This window comes from Hemicordylus capensis, chromosome 3 (genome assembly GCF_027244095.1).
Source record: "Hemicordylus capensis ecotype Gifberg chromosome 3, rHemCap1.1.pri, whole genome shotgun sequence".
Lineage (NCBI taxonomy): Eukaryota > Metazoa > Chordata > Lepidosauria > Squamata > Cordylidae > Hemicordylus > Hemicordylus capensis.
The window spans coordinates 185767347-185791293 of record NC_069659.1 but is presented as its reverse complement, the minus strand read 5'-3'; the positions used below and the strand labels follow the sequence as shown (position 1 = coordinate 185791293).

The 23947-nt window shown below is 44.5% G+C and overlaps 1 protein-coding gene across 5 annotated transcripts in view; it reads left to right on the top strand.

Annotated features, from left to right (window-relative positions):
• VWA8 (von Willebrand factor A domain containing 8) overlaps positions 1-23947 on the top strand; it is a 221619-nt gene that overhangs the window by 179566 nt on the left and 18106 nt on the right. For 4 of the 5 annotated variants that reach the window (XM_053308215.1, XM_053308212.1, XM_053308211.1 and 1 more), the window contains 2 exons: positions 305-413; positions 11949-12074. In XM_053308215.1, coding sequence (XP_053164190.1) covers positions 305-413; positions 11949-12074 — 235 coding nt within the window. Of the gene's footprint in view, positions 1-304; positions 414-10012; positions 10134-11948; positions 12075-23947 lie in introns of those variants that run through there. The other variant, XM_053308217.1, reaches the window with a different exon arrangement.

The following is a 23947-nucleotide window of genomic DNA, read 5'->3' as shown; positions in this document are numbered from 1 at the left end:
TTCTGTGGAAAACCATGTGTTGCATGCTCACATCATTTCACCAGTTTAGTACTTAAAAGCTATATTAGCCATTTTTAGGGTAGCCCAGCATGATCACTTTGGGAATGTGTTCCCAGCTGCTCTTATTGTATCCAGCTGCTGATAGTTCCACTGTTTTGATCACCACTATCAAAAGAAGTGGAACTTAGCTGTTTTATGCTTTACCAAATGGTTTGTATGTGTAGTATTTACAAGCACACTGACAAAACCTATCACTGTGTGAAATGCCTCTGTTCTTAATTCTGTATTATCCTCATTGCTTCAGATTAAAGGAGATCCAAATGAGTGAATATGATGCATCTACATATGAAAAGTTCTCTGGAGCTGTTCGAAGGCAAGTTCACTTGCTCCGAATCATCCTGGATAATCTTCAGGTAATGCAAGTTTTTTTAAAAACAGATAAATGTTTATACATTCTCTTACGTAGTCAGCTTTCAAATCCAACAGCCAGTCGCTGTGTTTTAACCGAAAGGAAGCAAGTTGCTTTCATTCAATGCAGGAGGAAATCTTTATGTGAACCAGAATAGGCTGAAGTTCTTGCCTGTGAATTTTGTTTGTGATGTGGGAGCTGTTGAATTAGTTCCACTTGGAATTTTGTTACCTGTAGTTTGAATACACCAGAGAGAGGAGTGGAGAGAGAGAGAGAGAATGAAAAATATGTAACTGGAAATTGTAGCACATGTACTCATCTCAAAATTATTCCAGAAGTTATTCAGATTAAACTATAAAGTCGTCAGGACAAATGCATGAAACAGTAGCAGAGTGGAGTGGGGGAAATTTGTTCATTGGTAATGTGTGTATGCACTTTGGCCATTACGAAGTCGGAAGGCTACAGGAATCGATGGAATAGCTACAGAAATATGGCAGGCAACAGAAGAAGGATCAGTCAAGGCCCTAACCAAATTATGTCAGCAAATTTGGAGAATGACACAGTGGCCAACAGATTGGAAGAGGACAGTCTACATACACATACCAAAGAAAGGAGACCTAACAGATTGCACACACCATCACACAATATCCTTAATTTCACATGCTAGCAAAATAATGCTCAGGATCATCCAACGCAGATTAGGACCCTATGTGGAAAGGAAAATGCCAGATGTTCAAGTTGGTTCAGAAAAGGCCGAGGAACAAGAGACATAATTGCTGATGCATGCTGGATAATTGAGAAAGCCAAAAAATACCAAAAAGAAGTCAATATGTGCTTTATTGACTACAGAAAAACCTTCGATTGCATCGACCATGTCAAGTTGTGAAATGTCCTTAGGAAAATGAGTGCCCCAGAGCATTTCATTGTTCTCATGAGAAACCTATACACAGGACAGGAAGCCACAGTCCAGATGGAACACAGTGAAACAGACTCGTTCCAGATCGGCAAAGGAGTAAGACAAGGCTGCATACCTTCTCCTTATTTATTCAATTTATATGCTGAACATATACTGAGAGAAGCCAGATTGGAAGAAGATGAGCGTGGTTTTAAAGTTGGAGGAAGAAACGTCAATAATCTGCACTACGCTGATGACACCACTCTGATAGCTGAGAATGCAGATGATCCGCAAGCTCTAGTAATGAAAGTCAAGGAGTGCAGTGAAAAAAATGTGACTACAACTAAATGTAAAGAAGACTAAACTAATGACAATGGGTACAGCAACCAGCCTCTGAATTGACAATGAAGACATTGAAAAGGTGGATAGCTTCTGCCTTTAGGATTGACCATCAACAGTAAAGCATCTAGCAGTCAAGGAATACGCTGCGGACTAGCACTTGGTAGGGTTGCAATGAAGGCCTTGGAAAGGATATTTAGATGTTGTGATGTGTCTATACCTACAAAGATTAGAATCATTTGGACAATGGTTTTTCCCGTGACACTCTATAGATGCGAAAGCTGAACTTTGAAGAAGCAAGATAGAAAAAGTATTGACGCTTTTGAACTTTGGTGCTGGAGAAAACTTTTGAGGATACCATGGACATCCAGGAAAACAAACAAACGGATCATAGAACAAATCAATCCAGAATTTTCACTCGAGGCACAAATGAGTACATAAGAACATAAAAACATAAGAAAAGCCCTGCTGGATCAGGCCCAAGGCCCATCTAATCCAGCATCCTGTTTCGCACAGTGGCCCACCAGATGCCGCTGGAAGCCACAGGCAGGAGTTGAGAGCGTGCCCTCTCTCCTGCTGTTACTCCCCCGCAACTGGTATTCAGAGGCATCCTGCCTTTGAGGCTGGAGGTGGCCTGTAGCCCTCCAACTAGTAGCCGTTGATAGACCTCTCTTCCATGAATCTATCCAAACCCCCCTAAAAGCCATCCAAGTTGCTGGCTATCACCACATCCTGTGGCAGAGAGTTCCACAAGTAGATCACGCGTTGTATGAAACAGTACTTCCGTTTGTTGGTCCTAGACCTCCTGGCAATCAATTTCATGGAATGACCCCTGGTTCTAGTGTTGTCTGAAAGGGAAAAGAATTTCTCTCTATCCACTTTCTCCACATCATGCATGATTTTATAGACCTCTATCATGTCTCCCCACAGTCGTCATTTTTCTAAACTAAAAAGCCCCATGTGTTGTAGTCTTGCCTCATAAGAAAGGTGCTGTAGGCCCCTGATCATCTTGGTTGCCCTCTTCTGTACCTTTTCCAGTTCTACAATGTCCTTTTTAAGATGTGGTGACTAGAACTGTACTCCAAGTGTGGTTGCACCATAGTTTTGTATAAGGGCATTATAATATTACAAGCCGACCCCCGCACAGAGCATCTGCGCGTTTTTTGGGGCCGGCTACTTCTCTCCCCCCCGCCCCAGTCTCCGGCTGGGCCGCCGCCGGCCTCCACGTTCGGGCTGGGCCCGCCGCCTCCGGCCTCCGCGGCCGGGCCAGGGCCTCCGCCGCCGCCCTGGCCTCTATGGCCCGGCAAGGCCCGCCGCCGCCTCTGTCCTCCACCACAGACACGCCTCAGCCAGTCAGGTGCGTCCCTCCGCTCCGCTGCCCAGCCAATCAGCTGGGTTGCCGGGATGCACCCCCACAGAGGCTGAGGCACGTCTACGGGGATTAAATATATAGATCTGTTTTATTTCCAATCCTCTTCCTAATGATCCCTAGCATGGAATTGGCCTTTTTAACAGCTGCCGCACATTGAGTCGACACTTTCAATGAGCTGTCCACCATGACCCCAAGATCCCTCTCCTGGTCAGTCACCGACAGCTCAGATCCCATCAGCATATACTTGAAGTTGGGGTTTTTTGTCCCAATGTGCATCACCTCACACTTGCTAACAATGAACCGCATTTGCCATTTTGTCGCCCACTCCCCCAGTCTGGAGAGATCCTTTTGGAGATCCTCACAATCCGTTTTGGATTTCACTACCTGGAAGAATTTGGTATCATCTGCAAATTTGGCCACCACGCTGCTTACCCCTGCTTCTAGATCACTTATGAATAAATTAAAAAGCACTGGTCCCAGTACAGATCCCTGGGGGACCCCACTTCTTACTACCCTCCATTGTGAAAACTCTCCATTTATACCTACCCTCTGTTTCCTGTCTTTCAACCAGTTAGCAATCCAGACATGTACTTGTCCCTTTATCCCATGACAGCTAGGTTTCCTCAGGAGTCTTTGATGAGGAACTTTGTCAAATGCTTTTTGGAAGTCCAGGTATACTATGTCAACTGGATCACCTTGATCCACACACTTGTTGACACTCTCAAAGAACTCCAAAAGGTTTGTGAGGCAAGATTTACCTTTGCGGAAGCCATGCTGGCTCACTCCCAGCAGGGCCTGTTCTTCTAGGTACTTTACAATTTTATCCTTGAGGATGCTTTCCATCAATTTGCCTGGAACGGACGTTAGGCTAACCGGCCTGTAATTTCCCGGATCGCCCCTGGACCCCTTTTTGAAAATTGGTGTTACATTTGCTACTCTCCAGTCCTCTGGTACAGAGCCCGATTTCAGGGATAAGTTATATATTTTAGCAAGGAGGTCAGCAATTTCACATTTGAGTTCTTTGAGGACTCTTGGATGGATGCCATCCGGCCCCAGTGATTTGTTAGCTTTCAGTTTTTCCAGACAGTTTAGAACATTGTCTCTTGTCACTTCTATCTGACTCAGCTCTCTAGCTTCCATCCCTAAAGAGCCTGGTTCAGGAACAGGTATATACTCAGTATCCTCTGCCATGAGGACAGACGCAAAGAACTCATTCAGCTTCTCTGCAACTTCCATATCCTCCTTAATAATCCCTTTCACTCCCTCATTGTCTAATGGTCCAACTGCCTCCGTGGCAGGTTTCCTGATTCTGATGTATTTAAGGAAGTTTTTGTTATTCCCCTTGATAATTTTGGCTAAATGTTCCTCAAACTCTCTTTTTGCCTCCCTTATTGTCACCTTGCATTTCTTTTGCCAGAGTTTGTGTTCCTTTCTGTTCTCTTCATTTGGACAGGCCTTCCAATTTCGGAAGGAAGTCTTCTTCCCTTTTATGGCTTCCTTGATGGTACCCGTTAGCCATGCTGGCATCCTCCTGGACTTAGTGGTACCTTTCCTCCTTTTGGGTATACAATCTAACTGGGCTTTTAGTACTGTGGTTTTGAGTAAACTCCATGCACTCTGGAGCGAAGTGACTCTCCTGATTTTCCCTTTCAGCTTTCTTTTCACCATACTCCTCATTTTGGAGAAGTTTCCTCTTCTGAAATGCAAAATGTCTGTGTTAGACGTCCTTGGTGATTCTCTCGCCGCATGTATGCTGAATTTGATGGCACTATGGTCACTGTTCCCTAAAGGGTCAATGACAGTGACATCACGCACCAGGTCCTGGGTGCCACTCAGAATTAAGTCCAAGGTTGCCTTCTCTCTGGTCGGTTCCAAGACCAACTGTTCTAGGACACAGCCACTTAGCATATCTAGGAATGTGACCTTTAGCATATCTAGGAATTGAAGTCACCCATAATTACAGCCCTGCCTCTCCTTGACACTTCCCTGATTTCCTCCTTCAACTCCCAGTCACTGTCGGCGTTTTGATCCGGAGGGCGATAGCACGTCCCCAGTAGCACGTTCCCTTTCCGGCCTTGTATTGTCACCCACAGGGTTTCTGTGGAGGACTCTAGTCCACCTAGGTTTTCTAGCTTGTTAGATTCTATCCCTTCTTTAACATACAGTGCTACCCCTCCTCCAAGGCGCCCCTCCCTGTCCTTTCTGTAGAATTTATATCCAGGGATAACAGTGTCCCACTGGTTCTCACTGTTCCACCACGTTTCTGTTATGCCCAATATATCTATTTCTGCATTAGCAACCGAGCACTCCAGCTCAACCATCTTGGCTCGGAGGCTTCTGGCATTGGCATATAAGCACCTATACGCTGAATCTCTCACCTGATGTGTGCTATTCTTTTGACTCTTTGACCTGCTGGCACAGGCTTCCTTCTGCTCTTTATGAGGTTCTGCTCTGTCCCGTTCTCTTTTATCTGAATCCTTTGCACCCGCACACTTTAAGGGATGGCTTTTGCCAAACGGGATACTGCCCAGCTCCCTTCGGCTGTTCCCCAGCTGTCATTTTAAAAGCTACTCTGCAACCTTTTTGATTTTAAGCGCCAGCAGTCTGGTTCCATCTTGGTTTAAGTGCAGCCCATCCCTTTTTGTACAGGCCTAGCTTACCCCAAAATGTATCCCAGTGCCTAACAAATGTAAACCCCTCCTCCCGGCACCAACGTCTCATCCACGCATTGACCACGCATTGAAACCCCTCAGCTCTGCCTGTCTCACTGTGCCTGCACGTGGAATGGGTAGCAAGTCTGAGAATGCTACCTTGGGGGTCCTGGACTTCACAATGCTACCTATCAGCCTAAATTTGGCTTCCAGAACCTCCCGACTACATTTCCCCACATCATTGATGCCAACATGCACCATGACAGCTGTCTCCTCCCCAGCACTGCCTAAGAGCCTGTCTAGATGTTGCATGATGTCTGCAACCTTTGCACCAGGCAGGCAAGTCACCGTGCGGTCAACACGCAGGTCACAAACCCATCTCCCTATACCTCTAATGATCGAATCACCCAGTACAAGGAGGCCCCCGCCCCTCGGAGGAGTATCTCCTATACGAGAAGATATGGGCTCATTATCCATGGAAGGGGTCCCTTCTAAAGGAGCATTTCCCTCTTCCTCAGACCGATGTCCTCCTTGCCCAAGACCTTCATTTTCTCTGACAGCAGAGGAGCTACCAGCCCTGGAGTAGGATGCCTCTATCACATCCCTGAAGGTCTCGTCCACATGCCTTTCTGTCTCTCTGAGCTTCTCCAGATCCGCCACCTTGGTCTCAAGAGAACGAATTTGTTCCCTGAGGGCCAGGAGCTCCTTGCACCGAGCACACACCCATGACTTCTGCCCATGGCAAAAATAGCATGGCACTCTGTGCAATACACTGGGAAGTGCCCCTTCCCCTGAAGACTTTCTGTCTTCATACTGTTTTTGTTGGCTATTTACAGTATTTAGAAATAGTTTATTCGAAGTAGTTTATTATCTGTTTATTAGATAGTTTATTAGAAGGATAGGTCTCAGCTGTAATAGTCAGCTATTTATCTGTCCAAACAGCCTTTCCCAAGAATATGAGGGATATGAGGGAGGTATTTGTACTTACGTTCTCTTCTCCACCAGGCTCCTTGTGATCACAGGGGCTTGTTCAAGGCTCCCCCACACACTTCCCGCTACTGAAAAACTCCTACGTCCTGTTTGCTATCCCTGTTCGCTATGCTCTGTTCACTATGCTCTTGGGCCTTCTCACCTCTTATGTAGAGTAGCCTTCCAACTGAGACATAGGATGCGAGTCAAAGGAATGTTGGGCCTCTCCTAGCCCTAGCTGACTCCACCCCCTCCAGGCAGGGACAACAAAGTAAAACACTGGAGTTTGGTAGCCCTAACAAATCCTAGCCCTGGGAAATTCTAACCCTAGCAAATAACACATACACATACACACACACACACACACACAGACTAAGACCTCCCCCTTAAAGAGAAACAGCCCCTGAAAATCTCCCCTCTTCCTGTTAGTTTGTTTGAAGGGGGAAAGGCTAGATGTTTAGAAAAGCTTGCTCACCTTCTCAGCTGTATCTGCTGTTCACAGAGTAGCCTTCCAACTCAAATAACTACTCAAACTACAAACTACTCAATAGTTTGAGTAGGCTCAAACTATCATACTTCAGACACATTATGCAAAGATCCAGCTCCCTTGAGAAGTCAATAATGCTGGGGAAAGTTGAGGGAAAGAGAAGAAGAGGACGACCAGCAGCAAGGTGGATGGACTCGATTACAACAGCAATGAATGCACCACTGAGGTACCTTAAAGGCCAAGTTGAAGACAAATAATCCTGGAGAGAATCTATCTATGTAGTCTCTAAGAGTCGACACCGACTTGATGGTACTTAATCAATCAATCAATATGCATGTGTGAACCAGATCTAAGTTTCACCTGTATGTGGCCAGGGATTAGAATAAGGGAATAGCACCCATGATCAGAGAGAATTCTTTACACAGGAGAATCATCATGTTATATTGACATGAATGTTGGATTTGAACCAAGGAGCTCTGGATTTAAATCCCTGCTGAGCCAGCCGTGAAGCTTACTGAGTGTCCTTGAGCATGGCACTTCCTCAACTGTGTTTAGCGATCTCTTTGTCTTCATTGGTACCATGGGAATTGGTACAGTACTACTGGCTCAAAACCTAAAACCTGCCTCACATAACTGTGATGAGGGTTAGGGTTAGGGTTGCATGGTGTACAAATGCAGTAACTACAATAATTACCATTGGATTACCCACATGTGCACTACCCTGAGCTCCATGCAGGGTATTAACATTAAATAGTAAAAGCTTGTGGCAATAATAGAGGACAAAGTGAGGTAGGCAAGTTCAGCCACTGAGCTGCAGAAAAGTAGTTACTTTAGAATTTGCTGCATCTAGTTTTAAGTCAGTTGTTGATTTTATATTACAGTTTACTGATTCTCAGAACTTGCATCATTGTGCTCAAATAGTGTTGTGCTCTGGGTGAGCTTTCGACTTTTCCTGAGTAGCATAGCAACCTAATGGCGCAGCGGGGAATGACTTGACTAGCAAGCCAGAGGTTGCCGTTCCGAATCCCCACTACCTATATCAGGCAGCAGTGATTAGGAAGATGCTGAAAGGCATCATCTCATACTGCACAGGAGATGGCAATGGTAAACCCCTCCTGTATCCTACCAAAGAAAAACCACAGGGCTCTGTGGTCACCAGGAGTCAACATTGACTCGACAACACACTTTACCTTTTCACGTTGCGTTAAATGTTCCAGGAGTCGACACCGACTCAACGGCACAACTTTACTTTAAATGTTTCTTGACATCTATTTTTACTCTCGGGAGTGGGGAGTGGGGAACCAAAAAGAATACACAGAAGCTCAAGGTAGGTTTAAATTTGCAAAGTGTGGACTGAGGTCCTTTCTCAAAATCTGTGGTGCTGATATTTAATAAAGATGATGATGATGATGATTGCTTGTTTACACAGTCAGACAGGTATTATTGACTGGTTTGTTTTATTCAGACATCGAGTCCTTCCCAAGGACCTGGGATGGCTGAATTTTATTGTCAGTTGTTATAGATATCGTCGCAGAATATAGGCTGTTCCCAGTAAAGCTGCTTTTTGTAATTGGCTGATGGTGATTTCTGTGGCCCCTATGGTGTTGAGGTGCTCTTCGAGGTCTTTGTTGTTGTTGTTATTGTTGTTGTTGTTGTTGTTGTTATTATTATTATTTCATTTATATCCCGCTCTTCCTCCAAGGAAGACTACATACTTGAGTTTCTCTTTCACAACAACCCTGTGAAGCAGGTTAGGCTGAGAGAGAAGTGACTGGCCCATTGTCACCCAGCAAGTCTCATGGCTGAATGGGGATTTGAACTCAGGTCTCCCCGGTCCTAGTCCAGCACTCTAACCACTACACCACACTGGCTCGCAAGCACTTAATCAGGATTGTATCACCAAATGTTATGACATTGCATAGAAAGATATGTTCAGTTTATCCTAGGCACTAAATATTCATTCTGGGTCAAGTGGGGGAACTTTAAAGCTTTCCCAATTTTTTGCTTGTATTAAATAATTTGATATAATATATACTCACATGTTTATAATGCATTTTAAGCTTTTCAGAGCTTAAATTTCTTGCATGAAGGGATGAGTTAAACATAATGAGGCATTCATGGCTACTGAGGAGGATGGGGTGGGTGTTATTCAAGGCCCTGGGCCATGGATATGGCAAACACAGCTTGCTCAGTCATGTGGCAGCACTGTGCCCCATCCACAGCACCAGAGCCCTGACACGTGCTTGCTCTGGGGCGCTAAGGCAGCCCTCCCCTTGCCACATTGTCAGTAAAGGAAGTGCGTCCGTTTTCCTTCAGTCTAACAAAAGGTTGTTTTAAGTTCAAGGGGAAAGAGCAGTGTGCTCTGTTTCCTGAGGCTCTGTTGTCTTTTCCTGGCAAACGTGCAGCAGAACTGTCTGACCAAGGAGCCAGATGCTCTGAGCCGCCCATAACAGAAAAAGACGGAAAAGACTTCCTCAGCTTGGGAATTAATCTCCTCATTCTTATGTACCAAGAAAAAACCCTGACATATTGACAACACTATTTTTAGACCTAATTCTCACTGGGATTATAACTTATAACCCTGTGCCTGTGCGACACCAGTTCAGACTGCTGGTAGGGCTTGACTTAGTTCAGTGCTTCTCCATGCACAAAAAGCTCCCTTCACATAGAAAGCTAGAGAAAAAGGGTCTAGCCTAGCCACCTCCCTGACATGCTAATTTTCTTTGTGAATCTTTTCCCCATTCTCTATTCTTTATTTTGTGGGGAAGCCACACACACAAGTTTACCCCCTCAGTGAGAACTAGACATAAATTTTATAACTTGGAAATAGCCAGTTTACATTTCCAGGTGACCATTTTCTAATATTTATCTGTTTCTTTGTTTATTATAGCTGTATCCTGTCTTTCATTTCAGAAGTTTTGGGCAGTTTACTTGGGCTTACTCCATTTTATAATACAACAGAGCATTCTGAATATGTTGATTTTGAGCTGAAGTCTAGACAAAAGCCATTCAAACCTTCTCTAGTGTAACTAAACAAAAGCAAAGACACAACAGAGCTAAGTGTTGGCATTCAAAGAAAAGGGGAAGGTACTATTGTCTGAATGGATAATGATATACTTTAAAGCAGGGGTGCTACTCACAAGGCCTGGAAGTCTTATCAGGCCCTGTAGGCTCCTCCAATGCCACCTTCAGCATCACTGCTTAACATGACACAAATTATTGATCCAATATATGCTAGGAATATTATGTCCAAGGGGCATAAAACAACCCAAAATACCTGTATGTGATCCCAGGTGCATGCTAGGGTGGGGAATTGACACTCCAATCCATTTGATTTTAGTTCCCTGCCTTAAAGAATCAATGGCACAGACTTCAGGGTGGCAAAATAATGTTGGGGATCTTGGAATTTCCCTATTGGTCACTGGTACCAATCCACATAGTGCAAGTGGGGCATATTGACCACAAGCATAGTTGCTTTGCGTAAATAGAGATAATATGGGAAACAGATACTACTATTTCTTGGCTTAATCAAGGTATAGACAGAAGCTGTCTGTTGAGTTCTCAGAGATGGTGATGAAGGAGTGTCTTAGCAACTGTTCTCACCTCCTATGGGAAGCCTGTTTCACATTCTGAGATAGCGAGGCAGGCAGTGGTTTGATAAGCCAATTAATGAAACACAAACTGTTGAGAGAGAACTCAGGTTGATGCAAAGTTACAACATTCTCACCAAGTCACCTTCAAAGTATTTTGGAAGGGTGGAGATACTAAGTGCATTCCCTGCTAAGAGTAGTACAGAATTGCCTGTAAGTATCCCTGCACTGTTGGAATTTGACTCAGTTCAAAGTATCATCTGAATGAGTCACAGGGCTGGTTCAAATGACACTTTGTCCAACCAGCCATGTGATAACAACATGGGCATTCCATGAACACACATATCCTTTCCCTCTCCTGGCCTGCTGTGGTGCCATTCTTTAATCACATGGGAGAATGGCTCATCCATACTGCCTCTCTATGTGTACTAAAGGTAAAAGGTAACGTGTGCCATCAAGTCAGTGTCGACTCCTGGTGCCCAAAGAGCCCTGTGGTTGTCTTTGGTAGAATACAGGAGGGGTTTACCATTGCCCCCTCCCCTGCAGTATGAACTGATGCCTTTCAGCATCTTCCTGTATCGCTGCTGCCCGATATAGTACCAGTGGGGATTCGAACCGGCAACCTTCTGCTTGTTAGTCAAGCATTTCCCCGCTGTGCCACCAGAGTAAATGTGTAATACACCAGAGTGTATACAAAATTCTGTATTTGCATAATAGATCAGTTGCCCTGATCTATTCATTCTCATGAATAGCCAATTTGCTTGTTCATTTTGAAAGATTATTCATTTATAATCTAACGAAAACCAATTAGCACAGAAATTCAAGGGAAAATATCATTAATATTACAGGTAGCTAGCCTAGTCCATAAGAAAAAATCCCAAAGCCACATTCTAGTAAAATCTTTATTAGGATCAACCAAAATTACACTTCTTTTTTGGCAGCTAGCTTTCATGTTCTTAAGAACCATTCATCAGGCTGGATAGTAAGAAAAGCAAATGGGTGGTAATATAAATACTGTATGCCGCTCATTTCATCTCCAGTGCTAATAGACGCACACAGCTCTTTATACTGATGAACGGTTCTTAAGAACTTAAAAGCTAGCTGCCCAAGATGTTGCATAAGTTTGAAAGTTGTAGTTCAGCAACAGCTGGAGGACCACAGTTTGGGGCCCCTGCTTTCAATCCTTGAAAATGGGTCAATATAGCTTTAAGAATGACTGTTCTTTTTCTTTCACAGGCAAAAGGGAAGGAAAGACAATGGCTAAGGCACCAGGCAGTTGGAGAACTAGATGATGCCAAAATAATTGACAGTCTGACCGGTGAGAAAGCCATCTACAAGCGACGGGGAGAACTTGACCCACAAGTAGGTTGATGTATAGGCTTTGGAGTGTGTTTGCACAGGAGCATAAGGAGGCCCCGTGGCCCCGCCCCCCACATCTGACATCAGACACGAGGGGCGGCTAGCCATGCCCCCACATCTGATGTCAGATGTGGGGGATGTGGTCTCCCTCCCAAATGGGGCCACAGGGCCCCATTTGGAAGGGAGATTGGCCCACACAGCATTGGGCAGCATGAGCTGGAGTGACTCTTCCTGCCTTTAAGGCAGGGAGAGCTGTTCCAGCAGCGTGGGCCAATCTCTCTCCTAAATGGGAACACGCAGCCCCATTTGGGAGGAAGACTGATCGGCTCTGCTGCATTGGCAATGAGACCAGGAGCGGTTCTCCCTGCCTTTAAGGCAGGGAGAGTCACTCCAGCTGCGCTGCCCAATGCAGCGCAGGCCGATTTTGGCAAACGGGGCCACGTGGGGGCGTGTCTGGGGCCACACTCACGGCCCCTAATTGGTGGCAGCCTGGGTTCTTTGAACCCATTCGCCCAATGGTGGCTCCACCCCTGTGTTTGCACCAGCTCCCTACCATACATGCACTTCAGACTGCTTGGCATTTTACTCTCTTGAATAGTTTGATATCATCTGCAAAACTGGCCCTCACATGATTCACGCGGACTCCATATTTTTCATTAATAAGCAAGAACACACATTATTTGCATCATGTGGAGACTGTTGGAGATGTCCTCCACATAATGACTCCTCGCTGCCCTCGCCCCTCCTTACCCCCCCCCCCGTGACCAGTGCATGTAGTGCCAGACATAATATCATTCTGAGAGCTTTTCAGTGAGTTTCTGCTCCAGCATTAGCATTTCTGGGAGGCAGAAATGTGGCTGCCTCAGAAACTCTCCACACCAGGCACCAGAATGACCTGATGTCTATTGCTATTTCATCATGGCCTTGATGGGGATAAATCATAATGCGGAGGCCTATATCCAGTGGTTTCTTCATGATCATCATGATGTGTCCTGTGGCTCTAAATTAAATAACATCATCTCCAAAGAGGTAGCTTTGGTGCCTGAAACTAAAGATCTTTGGAGGCCACCCACCCACCCTCTGGAGGCTGCCCACTGCCCCCCGCTGCAGCCCCCCCCCAGTTAAGCATAGTCACCTAAAGGACTTTGGAGGCCCCTCCCTGGCTGCAAGTCAAGCATCATCCCCACCCACAAACACACACACCGTGAAATACGCAGTATTTTTAACACAAGGGCACAAACAGCAGCTGAACTCACAAGAGTGTAAGAATTTAAAATAAGTATATTTATGCAAATATACATTAGCAGAAACATTTCAACACGCAAAAACATATTCCCATCCCACATATTTCCCCCTCCCCACTCTGTGTTTGGTTTAAATCCTGAACCATATGATTAGAAGCTGTTCTGCCCTCTCCCCCCACCCCCGCCACCATGAGTATGTGGGAGCATAACAATGCACCATGGGGGCCAAAAAATGTACATCCTTGTTTTTAATCACATGGTGGTTGGGGCTGATGGACAATATTGTCTGAACTGGTCCAGTCTAAATCAACAGACCCATGAAGAAAAGGAAGGAAGAAGGGAGAGGGGAAAGACAATAGAGGAAAAGTGACACCTAGTTAAAATCTTAGCAAATCCAGTTCTTGTGATACTGGCTGGAGACACTCGAGCCAGAGAGGAACAATCCAATGGTCATAATAAAACCTATAAAGCTGGGTACGTGTGTGTGTGTGTGTGTGTGTTTGTATGTGTGAGAGAGAGTGAGAGTGTGGGTGAGGGCTGTGAAGAGGTAAGATGGGGCAGGGGCCCATCTTCCAGAGAGTGCTGGAAGGAAGCAAACATCAAAGGAAAACATTACCTTGAGTAATATAAAGACAAGGCAGGAAATAGTAATGCCTGAGAGACTCCATTCAAGGGGGAAAATTAATGCAATTGTTGTCGGTGGCTAGGGTTGCCATATTCTTTTTGGCTTTCCAAGTCTGGGTGCCTAATATCCATATTATGTAAATTGGCCTGAAAATAATTTTTGAGCAGAATAGTGACTGCACATTTTGCTCCATAACTCCAGTTCTACAAGGGCCAGAACTTAGCTTGAGAGAGAGAGAGAGAGAGAGAGAGAGAGAGAGAGAGAGAGAGAGCGAGAGAGCTGAAATCCAGGTGAATCTGGGTGGGTAAAGCAAACTGGGTGAGATGCTTAAAATCTAGGTGAAACCCGGAAATCCGGGGGCGCAGTGGGGTGGGGGCATGGCAACTCTATATCAGTGGCAAGTACACATGAAGGAGGAACAAAGTTCTTGCCCAGGACACAGGGAGCCTCAGGTTGCCTAGTTTGAAAATGAAGTAATATTGGTTTAAAACAAAAAACAAAAATACCAGCCACCCTCACTCACCTCCTCACCCAAAGCATATGTTATGTAAATATCCTAGTAGACTGGTACCTCCAGCTCCCTTATGATGGAAGGCACAGAAGGAGCAGAGCTTCCGCTCCTAAGCCCTGATTCACAGGCTGCCTTGCTCCCCCTCCCCACAGCACTCCTCAGCCCCTATAACGCTGTTGCTAGCCTATCTGTCCCTGTCCACTCTTGCCCCCTCACCCAGCACTCTGAAGTGCGGGGCGGGCGGGGTGGGGGAGGCTGCATACAGCATGCCTTGTTCCCTCCAGGACCCTGAGTCTTCTAACTTGCTGGCTTCAGCCTGCAGGAATTGAACAGGCCACCCTTCCTTATCCCAGATGGTTCATCCCTTGGCACTCCAACAACAACTCTACTCCTGTCCTCCCAGCTCTCTGATCTTTCAGTGTCCAGCACAACCCCACATCCTCTCCCCTTCATACCCATTTATTTTCCCTGTGGAAAGAAGAGCATTCTATTTTTTCCTTCAGAGCACATCCCTGCCCGCCCCATCCGTCATGAGCACAATGTTTGGTGCTCTTCTCCGTCCACCCCTTCACCTCACCCCCCGCCTGCTGAGCTAGTTATTGTTGCAGTGATTCTGCTCTTGATGCTGCTGCCAGCAACCGGGCAAAGGCACATTAACATGTGGCAACTGAGTTTCAAAAATGGGACCGGGGTGGAAGCAGAGGAGGCAGACTGTTAAGAAGAGGAGATGTTGAGCAAGCTTCAACAGTAAGCAGCAGCAGCAGCGGAGGAGGAGGAGGAGGACTATTGAGGAAGGCAGAGGGCGCACCTTGTTTTCCTCCCAGACTGCTGTTCTGTTTTCCTCACTGCCTCACTGCTTCTCATGGTGCTGCTGCTGTGGTGTTGCTGGAGCCTTGCTGCTGCTAGCTCCCTCACCTTGTAGCAGCCTCCACTTCCTCTCACGGCAGCCCTCGTGTGAGTGAGCACGTGAGGTGCTGGCTCACTTCCCCTGCTCCTCTGGGGAAGCCTGAAGCCCTTCAGCCAGCTACCGCAGAAGCAGGCAGGTGGCTGCCCCTGCCAGGAGGCCCTGCAGTGGGTCTTGCAGGGTGAGGACATGGCCACCTGTGCACATGGTCTGGGCCACCATCAGGGGGGACATTTGGAGGCCCCTGCTGGTGGTCTTGCTGCCAGGCAAGCACATGCTATCTGTGCACATGGCCACCTGCACGCACCACTGTTTCCCCAGGGACATCTAGGCAACCCCTGGGGGGACATTTGGAGGCAACTCCAGCAGAGTACTGGACCTCAGACCAGAGGTCTGGTCTAAAGAGCACAACTGAAAGGGTTAACCCTTTTCCCCATGCCATTTTCCTAATTAACATTCCATCTCCCCCCCCCCCCCGCACTTGCCCCACGCGGCAAAGCATAGGGGGTAACCAGGATACCTCAGGGGGCAGCTTCAAGAAGTAATTTTCATTAGGGAAGCAGCACATTGCTTGTTATTGATTGATTGATTGATTGATTAAGCACGTTTATATACCACCGAAAACTTATGTCTCTGGGTGGTCTTGTGGTAGCAAGCATGACTTGTCCCCATAGCTAAGCAGGGTCCACCCTGGTTGCATATGAATGGGAGACTTGATGTGTGAGCACTGCAAGATATTCCCCTCAGGGGATGAAGCCGCTCTGGGAAGAGCAGAAGGTTTCAAGTTCCCTCCCTGACATCTCCAAGATAAGGCTAAGAGAGATTCCTGCCTGCAACCTTGGAGAAGCCGCTGCCAGTCTGTGAAGACAATACTGAGCTAGATGGACCAATGGTACTTAGTACAGGTGAAACTCGGAAAATTAGAATATCATGCAAAAGTCCATTAATTTCAGTAATGCAAATTAAAAGGTGAAACTGATATATGAGACAGACGCATTACATGCAAAGCGAGATAAGTCAAGCCTTAATTATAATTGTGATGATCATGGCGTACAGCTCATGAAAACCCCAAATCCACAATCTCAGAAAATTAGAATATTACATGGAACCAATAAGACAAGGATTGAAGAATAGAACAATATCGGACATCTGAAAAGTATACAGTGTACTGTGCTTGATTGGCCAGCAAACTCGCCTGACCTGACCCCATAGAGAATCTATGGGGCATTGCCAAGAGAAGGATGAGAGACATGAGACCAAACAATTCAGAATTGCTAAAGGCCGCTAATGAAGCATCCTGGTCTTCCTCATCAGTGCCAGAGGCTGATAGCATCCATGCCACGCCGCATTGAGGCAGTAATTGCTGCAAAAGGGGCCCAAACCAAGTACTGAATACATATGCATGCTTATACTTTTCAGAGGTCCGATATTGTTCTATTCTTCAATCCTTGTCTTCTTGGTTCCATGTAATATTCTAATTTTCTGAGATTGTGGATTTGGGGTTTTCATGAGCTGTACACCATGATCATCACAATTATAATTAAGGCTTGACTTATCTCGCTTTGCATGTAATGCGTCTGTCTCATATATCAGTTTCACCTTTTAATTTGCATTACTGAAATTAATTAACTTTTGCACGATATTCTAATTTTCCGAGTTTCACCTGTATATGGCAGCTCCCTATGTTCCTATGTGGTTTACATTTATTTATTTAATTAATATGCCATCTATCCACAAATAGCTCAAGTGAGAAATAAAACCATTTAAGTAACATAAAATTCATGTAAATAAAAACCTTACAATAGTTTAAAACCACAATTAAATTTAAAGAGCTTGGGTGCAAAGGTAGGTTCTAAAGGATTTTTTAAAAGTTGTCAGAGATGGGGTGGCTCTCATCTTGACAGGGAGTGTATTCGAGAGTCTTGGGGCAGCTATAGAAAAGGCCTGCCCCCGCATAGCCACCAAAGGAACTGGTGGCAGCTGTAGACGGATGATGTCAATGGGATTATGTCAATGGGCAATGGGGCTCATGGCAAAGAAGATGTTCTCTTAAATACCCAGGGGCTAAACTGTTTAAGGCTTTATAGGTTATAACCAGCACCTTGTATTTTGACCGGAAACATATTGGTAGCCAGTGTCACTTTTTCAGTATAGGAGTAATATGGTCTCTTTGAGATGACCCGAAGACCAATCTGGCTGCTGCATTCTGTACTAATAGTAGCAGGGGCGTAGCAAGATTGGAGTGGGCCCAGAAACAAGATTTAAAAATGGCCCCCATAACTGAAGCTCAGCTCATGAAGTAAAGAAATCTTAAACGAGGCTAAATAGTGGTAACAAAAAGCATCGTAAAATATTTAGATATAACCTATGTGCCACAATAGAACAGCATCCTAAATTTTTTTTTTAAAAGGTTTTGTAAATTGTGGACGATGCAAGTCATTTAATGGTACTAGAGAAAGAAATGCTGTTCTGGTAGCTCCAGATCTTAACACTCACATTAATTTTGGAAGATGAATACAACTGAAGGAAGCCCAGGCGGGTGCGTAGCTGGGGGAGTCAGTCATGTGACTTGCCTCTGGGGGGGGGCCAAGGCAGTGAGCCCCCAGACAACTGTCTCCCTTGCCCTATTATAGTTACACCCCTGAATTACAGTTTCCAGACTACATACACACATAGAGAGCATTGCAGTAGTCAGGTCTAGAGGTTACCAGCATATGTACCATCGTTCTAAGGTTGTTCATCTCAAGAAATGGGTGTAGCTAGTGTATCAGCTGAAGCTGATAGAGAACACCTCTGGCCACTGCCTCAATACTAGGGAGAGCTGTGGATCTAGAAGTACTCACAGACTGCGTACCTATTCCTTCTGGGGATGTGTGACCCCATCCAGAATGGGCCGATAAAAATCATCTCCTGAGTTTGGACCCTGAACAATAAGTACCTCCGTCTTATCTGGATTCACTCGCAGTTTCTTATATCTCATCCAGCCCATTATCACCTCCAAAAAATGATATATAGGGGAGTGGTACTATGCATAAACAATACAAAATCAAATACAACTAAATGAACAAAATGTAAACTATTTATGTAAACATGAAATACATCAACTTTCTAAATGCAAATGATATGTAACCAATGCAATACAATAAGTATATATTTAACAAGATTTTGCGATAAATCTTTGTTTCGCTGCTGCTTCATCAGAAATACATAGTTTCCAACCATGAAAGTCTAAACAGTTTCACAAAGTCAGCATCTTCAACTTGGTTGCTGTAAAGATTCTTTATTACTTCCTCCAATCCCCGTTGCTAGAATTCTTCCAGGGGAGTGTAAGTTGCTCCACAAAAACTTTTCAAGCTGATGCAACAAGGAATAAACCAACCATTAAGGAAAACACATTTACATAAATATAAGTATACAAACTTTCTACGTATATAATTACAAAAAATGCATTTACCCAGGTGAATATGCCAGAATGAACAAACAGCTGTCAGGACATACAGCCTCCCTCTTGTCAGCTTTGTTAACAAACAGCTTTCTTTCTTACAATTTATAGCACTCAATTACATGCAGCTGTTAAACACCCTCAACATACCACTCAATTATTTAGAACTATTAATCTCCTCAATATTCCACTTTTCTAACAAGTACCATTCACAAACAAAACGCTGGGATTACCTCCAGGCAGGCATTTAGGGAGGTTGTGCCTTCTCCTGATGATGTTGACATGGAGAATAGATTTGGGTGTCATCAGCATACTCCTGATGATGTCTCCCAGCGGTTTCATATAGATGTTAAAAAGCATTGGCAACAGTATGGAGCCCTGGGAACATCATACAAAAGTTCACATTCAGAAGAACAGTATCAAAGTGACACCATCTGGAATCTGCCCAAGAGGTAGGAGCCGGAACCATTGCAAAGCAGTGCCTCCCACCCACAACCCTCTCAGACACTCCAGAAGGGGATACTATAGTTGATAATATTGAAAGCCGCCAAGAGATACAAAAGGACCAACAGAATCACACTTCCTCTGTCAATTCCCAATTAGAGATCATCCATCAGGCTGACCACATAGCCTGCCCAAAAGCCAGTTTGAAATGAGTCTAGATAATCAGTTTCCTCCAAGACTGCCTGGACCTTTGAGGCCATCACCCTCACAATTACCTTGCCCAACCATGGAAGGTTGGAGACAGGCCTATAGTTGCTTAACTCTGAGGGATCCAATGCAGGTTTCTTCAGAAGAGGTCTAATAGAGGTCTAATAGTAATCCTGCCCTCCCTCAGAGAAGAATTTATAATCTCTACCAGGCCCTCTACACCAACGTCCCTGCTAGATAATATTAGCCATTTCAGGCAAGGGGTCAAGAGAACAGGTGGTAGGCCATACCACTCCAAGCAGCTTGTCCAACTCCTCAGGGATCACAAACTGAAACTGATTCAGCTTAATTGCATAAGAGGTGTTGTTGGACACCTCTGCATCAGACACTGCAGTAATTGTGGGATCTGAGTCTTTCGGCCCAAATATGAGCCCTCTTGAAAGCCTCCATGGATGCTAATCCTCTTACACCCATGGGAAGTATGTTCCACAATCTAGGGACAGCTACTGAGAAGTCCCGATCCCAAGTTGCCACCAAACCAATGGCACCCGAAGACAGGCCTCTTTTGGTGATATTGATGAGTGGTGAGAATCATGCAGAGATGGGCGTTCTCTGAGGTAATCCAGGCCTAAGCCATGTAGGACTTTAAAAGTGATAACCAACATTTTATATTTTGCCCAGAAAGATACCGGCAGCCGGTGCAGGTCTTTAAGAACAGGCATGATGTTGTATTTCACACGGGGAAAAGGTTATGGTCTCTCCCATGGTCTCCAAGATATGGTCTTTCACATGGGAGAAAGGTTAGCCCCACCTCCCCCATGCTTCAGTCTTGACAGGATTTGTAGCCCCCATTAGCTGCTATTAAACGTCTGGAAATGAGCAGGAGGTGCATCTGTCACTCTAGTGCTCCCTACACTAGAATTTTAGTACACCCAATACAGAGTTTTGCACATGGGGCTTCTGTTGCTAGACGTTTGCTCTCATGAGGCAGTTCCTCAGCCATGGCTGACTATTAAGGGCTCCATGTATACATACAAATGTCATTAAGTGGGTTGCAGCCAATGATTGTAAGTTACAACCCATTTAACTCCAGCGTACACCTGATAAACAAAGTGTTCCCAGATAAATTCCATCTTCTTATTCTGCCTCTGAGCCCTCTGGATCAAAATATATCACAAATAATGACAAATAATTGAATTGTAAAAAGGCATGTCTGTTGCACTCAAGACATTCAAAAGAAAAGGAAGGTATTCAAAACAAAATGTTTTAATAATGAGTCAATGGAAGTGCAACTTTAGAAGAACAGCACTGCTGGATCAGGCCCAAGGCCTATCTAGTCCAGCATCTTGTTTCACACAGTGGCTCATCAGATACCTCTGAGAATATCAAAGGGTATGCCCTTTTCCTTGCTGTTGCTCCCCTGCAACTGGTATTTAAAAGCAGCTTGCCTCTGAGACTGAAGGTTGCCTTCAGTCACCAGACAAGTAGCCTGGTAGCCATTGATAGACTTGTCCTCCATGAATTTGTCTAAGCCCCTTTTAAAGCCATCCAAGCTAGTGGCAATCACCACATCTAGTGGCAGAGAATTCCATAGATTATGTGCTGTGTGAAAAAGTACATCCTTTTGTTAGTCCTAAATTTCTTGGCCTTCGGTTTCATGGGATGATTCCTGGTTCTATATGGGTATATGGTCAGTTTCCTACGCCATGAAGACAGATGCAAAGATTCAGATTATCTGCAATCTCCTTAACCTCCTTAATAATCCCTTCCACGCCTTTATCATCTAAGGGTCCAACCACCTCCCTGGCAGTATATTCTGCTTCCAATATATTTAAATAAGTATTTGTGATTCCCTTTGACACTTCTAGCTATATGCTCCTCAGACTCTCTTTTTGCATCCCCTACTGTCCCCTTGCATTTTTTTTGCCAGAGTTTTTGTTCCTTTCTGTTCTCATCTGGGCAGGATTTCCATTTTCTGAAGGAAGTCTTCTTCCCTCTTATAGCTTCCATGACTCTTCTTGTTAGCTATGCTAGCAGCCTCCTGAACTTTGTGGTACCTTTCCTCCTTCTTGGTATACATTCCAATTGAGCTTCTATTATTGTGGTTTTAAATAAGTTCTGTGCTTTCTGGAGTGATTTGATCCTCCTGACCTTCCCTTTCAACTTCCTTTTGACCAGTCCCCTCATTTTTTAGAAATTTCCTCTTCTGAAGTCCAACGCATCTGTATTGGACTTCCTTGGCTATGCATCAATTGCATATAATCTGAGTTGGATCACACTATGGTCACTGTTCCCCAATGGTTCTGCAACTCTGACATCCCATATCAGATTCTGGGCATTACTCAGGATTAAGTCCAAGGTCGCCATCTCTCTGGTTGGTTCCGTGACGAACTGTTCTCTAAGGCACAGTCATTTAGCTTGTCTAGAAATTTGGCCTCTCTGTCAAACATGAATTTACTCACTCTATGTGAGAGTAATTGAAGTCACCCATTATTGTAGTTCTGTCTCTCTTTGACACCTCTATTATTTTCTTCTCCAACTCCAGGTCACCCTCAGCATTTTGATCCAGAAGGCGGTAGCATGACCTAGTAGCACATTTCCTTTCAGCCCTTGTATTGTCACCCATAATGATTTTGTGGAGGACTCTGGTCCTCCTAGGTTTTCTAGCTTGTTGGATTCTATTCCTTCTTTACTATATGGTGCTATTCCACCCCTAATCCTCCCCTGCTTGACTTATCTGTAGAGTTTGTATCCAGGAATAACAGTGTCCCACTGGTTCTCACTGTTCTACCAGGTTTCTATTATGCCCACTATATCTATGTTTTCTTTAGCAACCAAGCACTCTAGCTTGCCCATCTTGGCTTGGAGGCTTCTAGCATTGGTATATAAACACCAATGTAGGTAGTAACTGGTGTTTATATACCAATGTGTAAAGGTATATAATATACCGTGTGTGACTGATATATATATATATATATAGAGAGAGAGAGAGAGAGAGAGAGAGAGAGAGAGAGAGAGAGAGAGAGAGAATAAAATATACAGTTATATACAATGTAAGCCAGTAAAGTAAAATACATATTTTAAGCATTTTATCTGTTTGCCAAACTCTCTGCAAGTAGTTTGCTATTTGTATTCAAGCTCATCTCATTTCATGTGTCATTAAATGCCTATCCAGATCAAGGCAATGTGCCAGAAAGCATTCAAACAGATGTTTCATTTTTCAAATGATCCACTTTATAGTCCAAGTGTGGTATTACTAAGAATTCTATTTCAAATATGTTAAAGACTGTAATTTTAGCAGACAAGTTTTACTATGTAAAGCTGACGTATTCCTGTAGTGTATGTCAAAGAATTTTCCTTATTGCTTTTGGAATAAATTACAAATCTCAGATCCCTTTTATTAAAATAAGGGGGAAAATTACCTTTAGAAATAGATCTTCTGTAGCAGTATGTAGAATGTTTCTTGGATTGGTTTTCCGTATGGAGAACTTAAACCCAGAAATCTGTTCTTTTGAAACAATTGGCAACATTTATTGAAGTGTTATCAATAATTTTTAATAGGATCATAATTATTTTATTGGGACAAACTACAAGTCACAAAACAATGAGCTAGCTTTTGAGTTTCATGGAATTTTTCTCTGTTAAAAAAACAGTAGAGGGTGGATGAAGAAAAAGGTGTTGCAGATAGAGGGCAAGGCAGAAGCTGTATCAGCAATATGTTACACTGAAGATGGTGATTCAGGAAACACTTTGCACACTAATTAGATTTATTTTTGCCCCCTGTATTTATTTATATACGGGCACTCTCCAAGTTACAAACATCTGACTTAGAAACACCAGTACTTGCAAACAAAGCTCCGTAATATATTAAATTAAGGAAGTCCCCAACTTACAAATACCAACCCGCACATACAAACAAGCCGTCGCTCTTGGGAACTACAGTATATGCATTCTGAGTTAAGAACATCTGGCTTACAAATGACCTTTTGGAACACAGCCCATTTGTAAGTAGTGGACTTCCTGTATATTGACTGGCTGACATCCTGACTAACAAAACACTTGCAGGAGGACATCACTCTAGGGCAAAGCTGTTGTGCCAGCTACTTGGGCTAAGACTGGACTTTGCATTCCATACTAATTTTGTACTATTACAAGCAAGCTTGCACAACAATCAGGCATGTAGCAAGGTTGGAGTGGGCCCAAAGGTGAGATTTTAAAATGGGCCCCTCCTGCTGATTAACAAAGGAGACTTTCAACCATGCAATGAGTCATTTCAATCTGCCCTACATCCACCCCACCTTAAATTAAAGCTCTATGGCAAGCAATCCCTAAATATCCAGGAGGGGAAGGAATAACCACAAAAAGGAAATCATATCCTACCTCCATTACTAAGCCTGAGGAGTCAAAAGCTGGGCAGAGCTGTGGTGGGCAAGGGCAGCCAGTGCTGGCCACCCTCCCTCCCTCCCTCCCTCCCTCCTTCCTTCTTTCCTTGCTGCCTG